Raw genomic sequence first — 15,864 nt, forward strand, 5'->3', positions numbered from 1 at the left:
GTTTACAGATCATCATACATGCTTGCCATTAAATTTTGCACCAAAAACTTTATAAATTATACTGTTTAATAAACTTCCATAAGGCAGCTGTGAGTTGTTTTGCCACACTGACATGGAACACTGGTATTTGCCAGACATAAAACAAAAAGCTAAAAGCACCCTTAATACCCCTACAAACTCTCAAACTCCTCATGGAAACTGATGCCCTCCTCAGTAAGCAAAAGCCCAGGAGCAACTAAAACAGGTTTTTTACTATGACCCGAAGGTAAACAAGCTCAAGTTTTAGCAAACCAAGTTTAGGAGCAAAGCACATCTGTTGGTGATGTCTTCAGGAAGGCTGGATTGAATGCTTCAACGGATCTTGGTATTGGAGACAGGTGAACTTTGATACAGCAATTAAAGTTTGCATGTGAAAACCAATACTTAAGCAGCATTCAGAAATAAATTGACAGCAGAGCAGATTGCAGATAACACTCTTACTCATGAGAGATACCTGTCACCAAGCAGAATTCTCCAGTCAGCCAGCTACCCTTTCCAAGAGGAATTCAAGTAGTCTCACACAAAAGACAAACTGACTTTTAAATATAAACCATGATTTTGTGAGATACCTCTGTAAGAGGAGATTCCTCATGTGCTACTTAGTCAGAAGGAAGTAGACTCTTCTGCTGCACACCCTCTTCTTCCTGAAACAGCTACAAATCTTATTGACTCCTTTTCATACTCCTGCCATAGAATACTGTAAATGCTAAAAAACTGTCATGGGTGCTAGGGGAGGTGGAAATAGTTGATGGAAAAGAAATACATACCAATTTACTATGTAAGCAGAAAGCAACTTTGGCTGAGGAAGTCCTTGAGCTGAAAATTGTTAGAGAGTTGGAGAGTATCGTGGAAGAGACCACCCTATGGCTACATCTTATATTCTTCCCTAGGCATCTGCTTTGGAACCCATCCTGAAACAGAAGCCTGAGGCAGGTTGTCAGACCACTGATCTGACAAACTATAGCTGTCTCTATGTTTGGTATGACATACTATAGCTGCCCATATGTTAACTTCCACTTGCATACCCAAATTATATGGTTATTTTCATTGCTATAGCACTTTGGAGCCATGGAAATGGACAAGAACTTGCTGGGCTAATGTTGTAAGCGTAACGTAGAAAGATTACTAGCAAATTCCTTTAATTCTGAGATCCACGATTTGTTCCTCATCTCAATAGCACCACTCGGGTGTATGTACACTTACCTCACTTAATATAACCTCTGTTCTCAGAGCGGTAATGAGTTAGCTAATCAATTGCATCAAATGGGCATCACCTTTATGATGCAGACTGCAAAACATCACAGCTCTATGACCTCTGCCTGGATTTTGCATGCAGGCTCAACAAAAGGGCAAAGATAGCAAAGTCATTTGATGCCAGGCATGAATAGCAAGTGCCTGCTACTGGAATATGCAACATTTTACCACAAAAGCAAGCAATAAAGTTCTTCTAAAATAACTGCTTCCCTTCCTGTTTATGTCTGTTGCTGCAACAGCACCGTTTCACGGTTCAGAGGCAGCTGGCTGACAAAACATAATTAGTATGGTCATCTGATTCTTATACCTCACCAGCAGTATGCTACTCATCAACAGAACGGTATAGTCCTTATCTTATAGACTCATAAAACCTAAGATTTTCCACTGTACTGTGTTATACAGCAGATTTTATCCCAAAGTTGTTAACAAGAAATTGACTGTCAAGGATTCGTCCTCTAGAGAACTTAAGAGGTTCCTTCTAATACAAACGATCCTACACCTGGAGAATTGCATAGTGCTGTGAGAATAAATAAGCATATTTAAGCATTTTGTTGTACTTATACCCAATGCCACTGTCATCCATCCTGTCATTTGCCATGTTTCTCCCACCAAGAAATTGGTCATAGAAACATAGAGGGAAAAAAAAAAAAGCTTTAATAGACAATTTTCTCCTATCTGTAATAAGTCCCTTAAGTCCCTTTACTCCTCCTTTGAAGGGAAGAGTTCATCCACCCCCTAAAATGTATCAATCTGCCAGTAGAAACTTACCACAAGTTCAGAGAATCTGGCATTGAGCTCTTCTGCTGGTGGGATTGGTACAGAAAACTCAAGGAATTGGAGGGGGTTATTGTCCTTGAGGTTGATTTCAGGGAGGTCGCTACCCCCAAAACAACAAAGAAATCCCAACGCATGACGATTCCTCTTCCGGGGGGCCATGATCATGGTGTATGATGCTATCTTCTGATCATGTTCTGCAGGGAAAAAAAAAAAAAGAACACAAAAACAACAGACATTAAGTGATAATCAAGACTCTTGGATCTGTGCAGCTCTCTGCAGTTACAATGGTTATCACTGGTGTAACAGCTGGAAGAGGACAGAAGGATCGGAGACACGAAAGAGCAAATTAAACACTCAAGCTAGACAAGGTAGCTAAACTTTAACATTGGTATTAATAGAATAATGGTATTAACATGTTCTTGGCAATGTAGAATCACTTCCCTTAAAGTTTCTGAAAAGGTTTTGCAAACTCGGTGCTGGATTTCCCAGCAGGTAGATTTATCAGTAATGCTCAGTAGCCAAGGTTGAATGCTACAATTGAATGCCAATATTGGCTTTTCTCTCACTGCTACAGTAAAGGAACCAAAGTACCAGAAGCAAAAAGCATTTACTGGAGAATTTACCCAGAATAAATGGAAGAATTCTCCAAAGGTATCCCATTTGGTCAAAATAAAATGAACAATGAAACAATGAAGGAGAAATCAATTTTCTACCACTCTGGAGCCAGACCACCAAACACTCACTTATCCCTTTATGGCCAGGACTATCACAGTAGGACCGTTTTGTCTATCCTGTTTTCAAACACACATAACTAGTTTGGGCTGCTTTATGTATCCAGGGGAGAAACTGCACAGTGCTAACGCATGCGCTCAGATTTACATTTGAGCTGCCAGATCCCATCTTGACAGGACCCAGGCTTGAGGGGCTTTCGTATCAGGAGTGTAAAGGGAGGCAAAAGGAGGCCTGAAGGAGGAGCTGGGAAGTGACTGATTTCACCACACAACACCGTTCGTGAGCGGCCCATCCAAACAGGAAGACTCCTGCCAGCAGCTTGAAAGGAGGGATCTGTACAGTGCGGAGAGCCGCATATTTTGCCCTTTTAAGGGACTTGTTGTTTGACAGCTCAGGGGCTTATTTGTGTTATATTTTTTAAGGACTTCACTTTTTTCACTTAATCTGCAGAATAAGCCATATACTCAGAGAGTAAATAATTAAAGCCCTGCTCCCTGGGCACAGGGCAGGGGAGCAGGGAGGGAGGTGGCAGGTGAACCAAACTGCAGGATGCTGGATGCTGTCTCAGCAGCAACACAGCTGAGCTTTGTCATCGGAGCAGTTGCTGCCCTAACCTGCCCCTCAATGCTTGGCTCTGTTTGCCTGCCAAAACAAGGCTGCTTTGAGCTCTCGTAGAGACTAAGTAGCTGTGCTAGGAAAAGCACCTTTAGGACAGGAGTTGCAGTGGGACTTAGCATACTGCACACAGAAGCTCTCCAGTGACATTTTGTGTCCACCCTTGCGGCAGTACGTGCTTGGCAGGAATAATCTGCCAATTAATTTATTAATTACCTGCTGATTAATTTATCTAGTACCTTCTCTTATGCACTGGAGGGGCATTAGCTGCAACTGTCACACAGCTGAAGGGAAAGTGAGCGGGTACCAAGCACCGTTTCTGGTATGCTCACTTTCCTTTGCTCTCCATGCCAACTCTGCAAGGGGTGGTATGTCTCAGCAGGACTCGCTAGGGCAGGGTGATGCTGGTTTCAAAAGCACATTCATAAGAACACTGGATTCTCACTGGGAGATGACAAAGGTCAACTTAACCCTGGAACCAGTCTCTGACACTGCTTCAGTCAACAAAACCAAAATGCCCTCAAATCTAGCACAATGATGTGCACAGCAACCTCTGTTTCCTCTCAGTGGTGGAGACTTAAGAGATTCAGTTCTTAAAAGATTTCACAAGAGAGCCTCGGAAGAAGTTGAACTTGTCCACCACAGACCATCTTCTCAAGGACTACTCTGAGTGCAATGTCCTTTATGGTAATCTGGTCATGGATGAGGTTAGAACTCATTAGTTTGACAAAACGTTGTTTTGGAAGGAACTCAAATCAATAAGACAAAACTGATTTACATACAATATAAATACATTTGCATTAATTCAGTTGTAACCAAGTTCTGGCTCACTGTCTAGAGGCTTCCTCACCAACAGGCAAAGGACCAGCATTTTCTGGGTGACAGAAAATTAATCCTCCTTGGAAAAATTGGCTGAGACATTGAAGTGATAGGACCATAACATCTTCCTTTATGAGCTTAGGTCAAGACTTTGGTAAGCGTTCCTCCAAAAGAGGTACCTTACCAGGAAATGAGTACTACATGAGTGGATATGAAGGCCAACATTTTCTACAGGGTAAGTACTGCCCTGGTCATGGCACCACATGTTGTCCTGTACTGACATTTCATCACTCAGATTTCATCTTAAGCACGTTCACAGAAGAGGTGAACACTCAGTCTCCAGGTCTTCTTCATCCATAATGCTGAAAAATACACAAGTTACTGCTTGTCTCTGTTTGTTTTTACAAAATTAGCATCCACTCCTTGGGATCCATACTTGAGAAACTCAGCAAAGCTCCTCAGCTTTTACTACTCTGCAAAAGCACGCAGAGCTCACATGAACAGCAGCCTTGTATTGCCTTGCTTTCACAAAGCATCATTCCATTGCACAACTCATACTCTTAACACTGGTATTTTCCAGGTCCATCTATAAGCAGCATGCAGGAAATTCATACTGACACAGCAGGGTAAAATGGCACTTTTGTATTGCTACAAGACCCTAATTGTAGATACGTCAGGTGTCTAGATGCTTTTAAAATAAGAACAATTGAGGACTGCTAGAGGAAGCCAGCACAGGTATTTTAGAGTTGAATCACAGAATGAATGAATGATATTTCTAAGTGGGAGCACTGCCTTTCAAAAGATTAAGCCTACCAGTCACAGGATGCTGAGGGGCATTTACTTAAGTTGCATTGTTTATGCTATTTAAGAATAAACTACAACTTGATTTTTGTCAGTGGACAAAGTTTTAAACAAAATAAACATTTTCTAATAGCCTGCAAATTAATAATCTTTTCCTTTTCTTTCTCTCACTTTTGCCTTTTCTTTGTCAAAAACCAAATCTGGCGAAAATGTGCTTTCAAAGGACAGGGCCAGGGGGGAGAGGTGGGGGAGGTAACAAAGAAAATGAAGAAAAGAATATCTTTCATTTTTCTGAGTGGTAATTGATAACAAAACTGTCATAAAAATTATGAAAATAACAGAAGGTGGGGGGTTTATTCTAATAAAAGCTCTATTGCTTTTCAACTTCTTGCAAGTAAAGCAATCGTAAAAATGAAACATGTGCAAGTATCTATTTCTATATATACCTCCAGTGAGAATCAATGGGAAATCTGCCTCTGAAGAGAAGCCCACTGTTACACATAACTCCCTCCCACAGCTTTTCCCAGTTACACTGTTTTATCCTTTTGCACAACACAAACAAGTTGTGGTCATTTCAGCAGCTAACCGCACACTCGCTCCTCATGGCAATCCCCCTCCTGCTTCCCAGCCTCATCTGTGGTTCGGGTCAGGTCAGGAGTCAGTCTGGAACTCTGCCCAAGGTCTAATTATAACAACGTCCTCTTTGTCTGACAGGGTATACGTGTTCATTTCTAAACCATTTGGCCCAGTGACCAAATATAATTAAGCTAATGCAATTTTTCCAAGTCTTATCAGAAGGTTTAGCCTCATGGGATGGAATCCATGCTAACTGCACACGAGGATCCTCTTCCAATTGCAGGTTCTAAATTGTTTCTTCAGTCTCATTCTGTTCTTCATTCTCATCTCAGAAATTATAATTTTCACACAAACTTATCCTAAATAAGCAACATGGCACAAACAGTAAGACACCTGAAACAACTGCTATGCCAGCAACTCTCCTGTGCAAGAGGGCTGATTATCATAGTTTTTACCTCACTGTCCTGTCCTTCACTACAGAGAACAGCTGGAGAGCAACTGTAACTTAAATAAAGAAAATTACTTCCAGAGCTGAGTCTCCACTGATCATCAACAGACACATAATGTCGGTGGATATAGCCACAGCTCTCACCTGAGTGGAAAGCATGGGACTAGATGTATGATGCAGAATCACGGTCCACACTGGTTTATGCTAACAGGAGAGGAAACAAAGTAAATCACTTCCATTTGCCTGTAAACCTGTATCTTTCTCTATGGCAGATGAAGCATATAAACGTGATGTATTACCACAGAAGTAGAAAGAAACCTGAATTTGGACTGGTTTGGAATATAAGGTAACTCACCCCCCAAACCCAAGTCCCAAGTTAAATCTCTAGGTTATCCAACTATTAAATAATAAACCATCAGAACTTCTTGGTATTATAATAGCTACCTTCATCATCACTTACTGATGATGAAATGGAGAAAATAAGCACCATGCTCAAAGTTGTCAACATATATACACTGAGTAAAGCTAAAGAGCTCTGTACTGATCCTATGCTCAGTTCCCTGGACCACGTTGCCTCTTCAGTACACAGATGATAAAATTATGAGCTTCACAGCATGTTCCAATTATCATAGGAATTTTCCATATATGTCACATGTGATGTGACAGAAGTCATATGCAACATAAGGCAATTGAAGCATAGGAGATGGGGAAAGGGAGCAGGCAAGCAATCCATTTGTCGCACCTGCAGTAGTAACCCAACTCCTTTGGTTTGGATTTGTCACCATATTAAGGAGTTCCCTGGTCTCCAAGGCCACAAGACAGCAACAAAATAACCAACTATTTTAAATTCACAAAGTTAAAACCTCTTTCAGGAAGGAGGGTGGCCCTTCCTGAAGAGCACACCTGCCTGCTGTGTTGGACAGGGAGGCAACAGACCCAAAGTGGATCAACAGATCACAGGAAAGAAAATCCTGGAAAATAAGCAGGGCCAGTCTGTTCTACACACCATCCCTTCAAAACTGAGATGACTGAAAATTTCAAAACATTCCACAGACCTAAAGATTTTCTCCTGCTATATACATAGTATTATATATTACTAATACTTTATTTAATTTTTATTCATTTATTTGCCTAGGAAATATGTTCTGCAATAAAAGAAAAGGCAAGGGCTATTTGAAGACTCTCAGGTGTAACTGTACCCATGAACCTACTTAATGCAACGTGTCTGTCAAAAATCTGTTTATTTTTAATACTTTAAGGACGCTCAGGATGTGCTGGACAACTAATGACCACTAATGTTAGTCTGTTAATGCCCACAAATCCAATACCTCTCACCTGATACAAGCTTATCAACACAAAAAAAGCTAAAGAACTGTAAGAGACTTTTCCCTTCTGAAATATTAATTTACAACACTTTCTCTGTCTTCACCTGGGAATAAGTGGATAAAAACTCTACAAAAAACCCAAACAAAACCAAAAACCAAACACCACCACCAAAAAAAAAAAACAACCCACAGGAAAAAAGATACCAGCAGATTCTTCATGTTCCTCCCAATTAATTTATTTAACCAAATTGTATTCATAGAAAAACAGTTTAAAAAGCGTAGTCAAACCAAGATTCAACATACAAAGTGGAGACAGCAACAAAGCAGTTAGTATCATAAATACGGTTACTAATAACTTGTTATTTCTTTACACCTTTTTTTCCACCTTTAATCAAATACAGATTAATAATTTTTTACACCTGACTGAACAATCCATGCATTCTTTTACCTGCTAAGAAATTATTTTATTTTCACAAATGTATTAATTTACTATAACGTTGACTCCACACAAAAAATTTGCAGGGTCAAAACTACTCTGTCCTCCTAGACACCAAAAGCTGAGTCTTAATTATAATTTTGCATCTCATTTAGATGCAAGTAAATCTATGAATCTTTAACATTTCTGAACGGTGACATGACCACCACAGCTTAAACTGCATACAGCTTTAAATGGTTTAAACAAAACCAGTAAAATTCACAATTTAAGTGTTTATCCAGGATACCTATGTCCTTCATCTCCTCGGTGTGTAAGCACACAAGATATTTGGCTAAGAGGGGAGGCAGAGATGTCCTACCAAACAGCAACTTTGGAGGCAGGAATACATTTTGCTTAGTGCTTATTGTATCACAGGTTCCCTGTCCTAATTCATCAATTCCACACTTAGGCAAGCTTGCCAACAATTCAAACCACCACAGTGGTGGATCCAACGGGACTGCATACCCCCGAAATATAAGCAACCTTTCTGGTCTGATTGCAGTAGTCTGGAGTCCTGTCTGTCTTTCCTTGCTCCTTCCCTGTTATTCCAAGTTTTCTAGTGTTGAAGCACAGCAGTTTCAGTAACATCTACAGATCCTCTCCACTTCCTTCTCAGTCAGAAAGTCTGGACTATTACCAAGATCAATTTTTCTGTCTTCCTCACCACATTTGTCCTATTCATATACCTCACTGAAGATTACCCCGTTCTCTTCTATCTAAAAAAAAACCAAACAAAAACCAAAACCGCTTCTCCTTCAGGCAGGGAAGAATGACACTTTCCAGTTCTAGTCTTCTAGCCTTAGTTCTCAGATCTCTCTTTCCTTCCTTTTTATCAGTTTTAGCTTTATCCTCTACTTTTTTTCACTGTTTCATTGCAATATCCTCACTTTCTTTCATGACAACTCTTAGACTTGGAATGGCTTCCAGTAGCCACTTCCTATGCCTCAAACCGCAAAAGTCCTCTCTTTTTAAAGCAGATATTAAAAAGGAAAAAATATTTCTGAAGTGACACCTGCTGCATGACACGAGCTGTAAACACTGCACCACACTTTGTGTATGTTTTACTTTTGTCGTATTATACTCCACCAGTATGTTTTATTTTTGTTGTGTTGTACTCTGTTGTCTGTCCTAGCTGTGGCGCTGAGGTTGTAGGTTCTCCAGTGCAGAGTCTTAGTTACCTGCTTAAATCACTTATTGTACAGTGTCAAGTAGACTTATGGTACTATACAAATGGTAATAAAAACAGTGGGTCAGCAAAAAGTAACCACCTGGCTGGAACCCGGCCAAGACATGATGGTTCACACCCCAGTGATTATGCTGTGGTAGAGGCAGCATTTAGCAGTGTCTGCAAATCCAGTGTGGATAAGTTTATGCTTTATGAAATAATGGAATTTATGCAATGATTTCCCTTACCACAGCATTAGCTTCACTAGATGTGTTGGTTTGTTATGCCATTGTTCTTCTTCAAGTTGCTGTAAGAGCCTGTGGGAAATATGCTAAATAAAAGCTAACAGGGGGAAAGAATCCCACAGACCCCACAGATACCACCCCAGGACCCAATCACAGAATCATAGAACAGTTTGGGTTGGAAGGGACCTTTAAAGGTCATCTAGTCCAACCCCCCTGCAATAAGCAGGAACAGCTTCAACTCCATCAGGTTGCTCAGAGTCCTGTCCAGCCCGTCCTTGAATGTTTCCACAGATGGGGCAACTACCACCTCTCTGGGCAAACTGTGCCAGTGTTTCACCGCCCTCACTGTAAAAAAAAAAATTTCTTTCTCATATCTACTTTGAATCTACCTACCTTTAGTTTAAAACCATTACCCTTTGTCCTGTTGCAACAGACCTTGCTAAAAAGTCCCTCCCGGTCTTTCTTATAAGCCACCTTTAAGTACTGGAAGGCTGCTATAAGGTCCCGTCGGAGCCTTCTCTTCTCCAGGCTGAACAGCCCCAACTGTCTCAGCCTGTCTTCATAGGAGAGGTGCTCCAGCCCTTGAATCATCTTCATGGCCTCCTCTGGACTTGCTCTAACAGGTCCATGTCCTTCTTGTGCTGAGGACCCCACAGCTGAAGGCAGTTCTGCAGGTAGGGTCTCACCAGAGCGGAGCAGAGCAGAGGGGGAGAATCCCCTCCCTCAACCTGCTGGTCACGCTGCTTTGGATGCAGTCCAGGATAGGGTTGGCTTTCTGGGCTCCAAGCATACACTGCTGGCTCATGTCGATCTTTTCATCTACCCGTACCCCCAAGTCCTTCTCCATGGGTCTGTTCTTGATTACATCATCTCCCAGCCTGTATTGATACCTAAGGGTTGCCCCGGCACAGATGCAGGACCTTGCACTTGGCCTTGTTGAACTTAACGAGGTTTACACAAGCTCACTTCTCAAGCCTGTCCAGGTCCCTCTGGATGGCAATCCGTCCCTCAGGTGTGCCAGTTGTACCACTCAGCATGGTATGATCTGCAAACTGGCTGAGGGTGCACTCGATCCTGCTGTCTGTATCACTGATGGATATATTAAACAGCACTGGTCCCAGTATGGATCCCTGAGGGGCACATAACTGAGGATAAGACCATCCAGCAGTAAGTCTTTTCAAACACTGCACAATCCCCAGATTTTACTCTTGAAAGAATTCAGGTGCTAAAAATGTTATTTCAGGGTCATGAATTCAGGACAAGACTACAATCCAAGTTGTGTCTGTGCTACCCAACAGAGCAGGTCTGAACTGCCTTTTCTGCAAGGTACGGATCTAGACAGCCGAGCCCAGGTTAGACTCTTAACTTTCTTTACTTTCTTTTGGTGTTGGGTACAACACTGTGACGCCGTTTCACAGGAGAGAGTGCCTTGGAAGCTGGGCTGCAGTGAGAGATGAAACCTTTATTCAATATAAGAATTCACAGACTGAAGATTAAATACATCATGATGACATCAATCAAGCAGATATACACGTTGCAGCCAGAACCCAGCACCTTGCTCTCTCAGTTCCAACGCAGAAGACTATTTTCCTCTACAGGAAGAAGAAATTCTGTGCCTTTTGCCAGTCTTACGGTATGAAGTGCCTTTAATGTCATTGGTTTGAAACTGGCTCTAATCAGTAGTGTCTGTCAGTTCTGTCCATAAGACCAGCTCCCAAGGATGAGACATCCACATCCCAGAGCCAAGTCTTTGATCACCACAAGAAAGAAGCCAAGGATAGAGTGGTCTGGAGAATAAGTTGTCCCACTCAACCCTCTACACCAAAAGACCAGACATACTGATAGGGCAGATTAGTACTAAAGCTTGGTCTAGGGACTTGAAATCTCTGCAGTATTCCTAAAGGGTTTAGTTACAAGGGATGTCAATCCAGAATTCCGCAGTAGCACTAAGAACTGCCACGTTCAGAAGAATGAACACACAAAACCCCATTACTAAGAGCGTCCCTGTCTTGTTTGAGTCATTTTAATTTTTCCATTCTGTCATTGCCCAATTATTTCCAGACATGATGTAACTATTTTGCCAGGGGATTTGGGAGTCAAAATGTTGCTGCTGTTGTCAACCTTATCCTGGGTGCCTGAATTTTCCAGACAAAATAAGCAGCTGAGGGCATTAGAGAGCCTTTGCTGAGAGGGAAATAATCTGTAGGAACTGCGAGTGTGCTCCAAGAAAAACAAACAAATGTTAAAGGTCCAATTACATCTTCCCAAATTCCAGCTCATTTCCATGTGAAATGCTGCTTTTTTATTCAGACAATTAGTAGAAGAATGTTTCATCTGTTGTCCAATGTCATCACAGCAGACAAAAACTGATTTCTATTCTAACACTGCATTCAGGGCCACTACAGGACATTAAAGCTCAACTTGACTGGAAATATGCCTTGGTTACAACCACTGGAAACTAGCCACAGATGTAGGTGTACAAGTGCTGTCTTGACTATTGACAGGCAAATCAATTACCTGCACCAGTAAAATTTTCCTGAAGTTCTGTCATTGGAAAAAGTAACTCAGTTTTTATGGCAAATGGGTATAGCTAGGGAAAAACCTAACACAGACAACATTTGGACCTTTACAGGTTTTTCATGGATGGCACTGAATTCCTTCAAAACTAGTGTTCATCAGTGCTACCTGGGAAAGCCAGGTTCCAGGCTGCAAATCTGCCACTTTCCTACTTAGCGCCCCAGCCAAAGTACAGGATGTTTCTACATGTCACTGCAAACCTGTAAATAGCAAAGAAGGTGCTTCTCAGTTCAGTTCCATACACCAAAAAGCCACTGATGTGGCTGATAGTTAAAAGGCTTCTTTAGTGATTCACCAAATGGAAGAAACAGTCAGTAGATGCACCACAAAGGGAACAGGTCTTGGGATGTTGATGCTCTATCTGTCTTAGAGATGGTTTCTGTAGGCAAATGCACAGACAGGGTCAAATTGTCATTGATTTCATATACTTATTATTTTGAGCTACTCAGATTCCAGAGTTGTCAATTTGGCACCAAAAATAAATTCACTCTAGAAAATGAAGTTAAGAAAAGGTCATATACAGAATTTTAATCCAGCATTTTTATTTTTGTTCAACATTCTGACAAGGGATACTCTAGGTTCAATGCTCTGAAACCTCAACATTACGCAAGTAGGTTTGAACTCCAAGCCAGCAGCTTGGTGAAACTGCTGAACTTTTAACCTAACGTGTCTTCATGAAAAATGGATATTTGGAAAGAGTTCTGCTCAAGGATTTTGGGTTGTTTTTTGTGTGTATTTTTAAGTGCATCCAGATAAAATATATTTTCTGGCTGCTGTAATATTTATAGGAGGAGACTTTACACCAACACTGAAAGCTGGTTTCAGAGCTGTGACTTACTGCTTTAGGTTTTGGGGCTGTTAAGTGTTTCATGGCACTAGGATGAACAAGGCCTTATCTGTATTTAAGTCAAATTCCACAGAGCTGATGCTCTGAGTAACACAGGTAATGATCAATTATGAGGGTCTGAAAAGAAAGCGCTACCTAAAACCAGCCACCTTCCTTGCATGGTCAGTAGGTGCTTTTGGTCAACAGCAGTATGTTGCAAAGGGTGCAGTAAAACATGGACAGGGAGAACCCCCCTAAAATACCTGAATGTGAGTCTTCTCTACAAAGTGATGCATATCCATGTGATCTAGAGCACGTGGTACACGGGAGTGTGGTGTCTGTGCCAATCGATACCAACTCTATTCTGCTGCCTCCTTTGGGCTGCCGATAGCTGGTTCTAGTTCCCCAGATTCTCATGGCAACAGGCCATGTCCACATGAAGACTCTTTACTGTTTATGATTAAGAAAAGTTTAAGTACTGAAGTATATCAAGGGAAGATTTCCTAGAACTGTAACTGACCAACACACTGTTCTTCCCCAAGGGTAGGTAATTTGTTTAAATGTATGCTCAGATACCCAAAGAAAACTGCAGAGAAGCAGCATACAGTGGATGTTTAGGTAGTCATCTCTGGCTTCTAAGTATCTACAGCAAGTCAATAGCCTGCTTGAAGACACAGCAAGTTCTTTCAGCTTCTGAGTCCAAGCTATTTGCAACTTGTTGAATAAGCTTTGAGCATACTCCACTGAAAACCAGACTGCAGTATAAAATTCCCTCAGCTCCCCACCACAGCTGCACACTGCAGGAAAATAAAACCAACAAAAAAACCAACGCTGCTTCTAAAATAGCCACTTGATCTGGATACATAGTCCTTAGACATGATTCAAAAAGAACACCTACTGTATACAAACACAACAGACTTCTAACTGCTGTTAGAGAAGGAACATCTTCTTTATCCCCTTAAGCTGCAAATGTTACTATTATATCCAGTGATGTACATCTTTGCAGAGCATGTACCAATATCATCGTTTGTTGTCTCTAGTTCCGTACAGCACTGATTTATATGATAGATTGTACAGGGTTTTATCCAAATCATCACCTGCTGCAGTTTGTTTTCACTCACCCTTTGGAAGCATATTTAAAACTTACTTAAAGCACTAATTTTTCTTGCATCTTATATCTTAAATTTATGGATGGAAGACATACAAACAAATACAGTAAGGAGTCATACGTTGCCCTCCTACAACAAGTTCAGGTCTTCGCTCTGCTGCCCTGGTCAGGCAGGGACATTTATAAGACAAATACATATTATGCAAGAATATCTCCCACTGCAAGAAAGATTGAAATTGCTGTTATCCCCATTTTCTACATGCTGTAGAGAAGACACAGCCAACTAGTACCAAAATCTTTCCAGTAACAAAAAGTAGGAGCAGCATTTGACACTCCCCCTGCCCAGAAACCCATTTGAACAAGGAAGCACTCTCAATTTTCACATACCACTTTGCACCTAGCTCCCAGCAAAATAAGTGGGAACTGCAAAATGTCAGAAGCTCTGAAACATCAAGACCAACTATATATTCGCACTGGACCGCAAATCCAAGCAGAAATACATTATATGTAACCGAACAATTGCATGCAATCTGCTAGGCTGTCAATAATTTTTAACTACCAGCTGTTGGACCAGTGAACATGAGATGAAAATGGCACTAACACTGCTGAATCCCTATGTTTTACTTTTTTTTTCTTCCTATAGTTATTCATGATAGAAACAAAGGGTCCACCACACTACAGTGGTGCCTGGCAATGCTTAAAACAAAGAAAATTGTACCGAGAAGTGGCTCCATCTCCAAATCTCTGAAGAGAAGATAAACTAGTAGATGTGTAATGCAAACACTGAGCCCACACCACTGAGAGACTCTTCAGGGTGACCTCTTCCCTAGTGCTTGTTCTCTCCATACCCTAACATCAGTCAAATGCAGCCTGTGAGAAGCATGGCTACTGCCCAGGAAATGTTCTTAATGCTGGGTTTACAGTGTTATCAGCTATTAATCATAAAAAGTTCCACTGGGATAACCCCAGAATTAAACAAATTAAACAACGCGAGTCTAGAGAGGGATGGGAAGTAGTTTTAAGGAACGCTATTTTGTTTCCAAGAAAAAAATGGTTCTTTAGACAAGAGTGAGTCCACAAGGTCTTAGAGTATCCTGTTCATGCTGAGATTTCAAACACAGGCAAAAATTTTCTACATTTTTAAGAGGTCATGCATGATAAGGAAACAATTCATCTCCTGCAGGGCCTACTAATAGCAGCACTAACTCTCCTTAATTCCCAAAGCACATTTCATATCCATATCAATATTGCAGGACATATTTCTAGCATCTGCTGGAATACTCCTACAGTAAGAGTTCCTCTCCATTTAAATTGCAATAATATAACTACATGGTGAACAGTTCTCCAACGTCAAATCCCAGCATGACAACCATCAAGTCACCTATTTCCTAGAAAGCTGTTCATAACGCAAGTGCTCTCCAAGAAAGTGATTTTCACAGTACCTGAGAAACCTCTGTGCAAAAGAAGACGAAATATAACGTTGCCCAAACAAACAAACAAAACAACAAAAAAGACCCCCAAACTTTGATACTGGGACTGGATCCACCTTCAGAAGCAGTTTTGTCTCATTCATTTAATAGACAGAAACCAACATTGACAATATCTTGGAGATGAGATCTCTCTGCCCCTTCTAACCGAGCACTCCGGACCAAAGAAAGCATTTCTCTAAGTTGGAAAGAGTATCTCTGAGGACAAAAATTTGAGCTTGAGTTACTAAATAACTGAATAGAGGGAAACTACTTATCACGGGAAACGGAGGAAAGGGCAAGAGGAAAGATTGGTTTTCTAGCTGGAAGGATGCTGTGCTCTGTGGGAGTACTATAGCAAGTCTCGTGCTGTGGAAGGACCTTGGTGTGGAGGTAATGTCAGTGGGTCAACCAGCCAATAGTTCAGTCAAGAAAATAAATTTATGCCTTTGTATTCAGTTCTTCAAATATTTAGGCTGAGGTCACTCTGGAGGAAATCTCTTTCTTATCAGATACTAAGGGTCTTATATTCTGTAAAGCAAATTATTTCAGACCTTTGCCAGGGAATCCCCCCCAAAATCACATTTATGTAGGTAAAGTAAGCAGGAAACGCAAG

At 41.1% G+C, this 15,864-nt stretch overlaps 1 protein-coding gene across 1 annotated transcript in view; it reads right to left on the reverse strand.

Moving 5' to 3' along the window:
* DAAM2 (dishevelled associated activator of morphogenesis 2) overlaps positions 1-15,864 on the reverse strand; it is a 179,171-nt gene that overhangs the window by 120,086 nt on the left and 43,221 nt on the right. The window contains exon 2 of the mRNA XM_009700695.1: positions 2,062-2,264. Within this exon, the coding sequence (XP_009698997.1) occupies positions 2,062-2,235 (174 nt within the window). The 5' untranslated portion in view covers positions 2,236-2,264. The remainder of the gene's footprint in view (positions 1-2,061; positions 2,265-15,864) is intronic.

Source organism: Cariama cristata, unplaced genomic scaffold, assembly GCF_000690535.1.
Source record: "Cariama cristata isolate BGI_N322 unplaced genomic scaffold, ASM69053v1 scaffold5095, whole genome shotgun sequence".
Taxonomy (NCBI): Eukaryota; Metazoa; Chordata; class Aves; order Cariamiformes; family Cariamidae; genus Cariama; species Cariama cristata.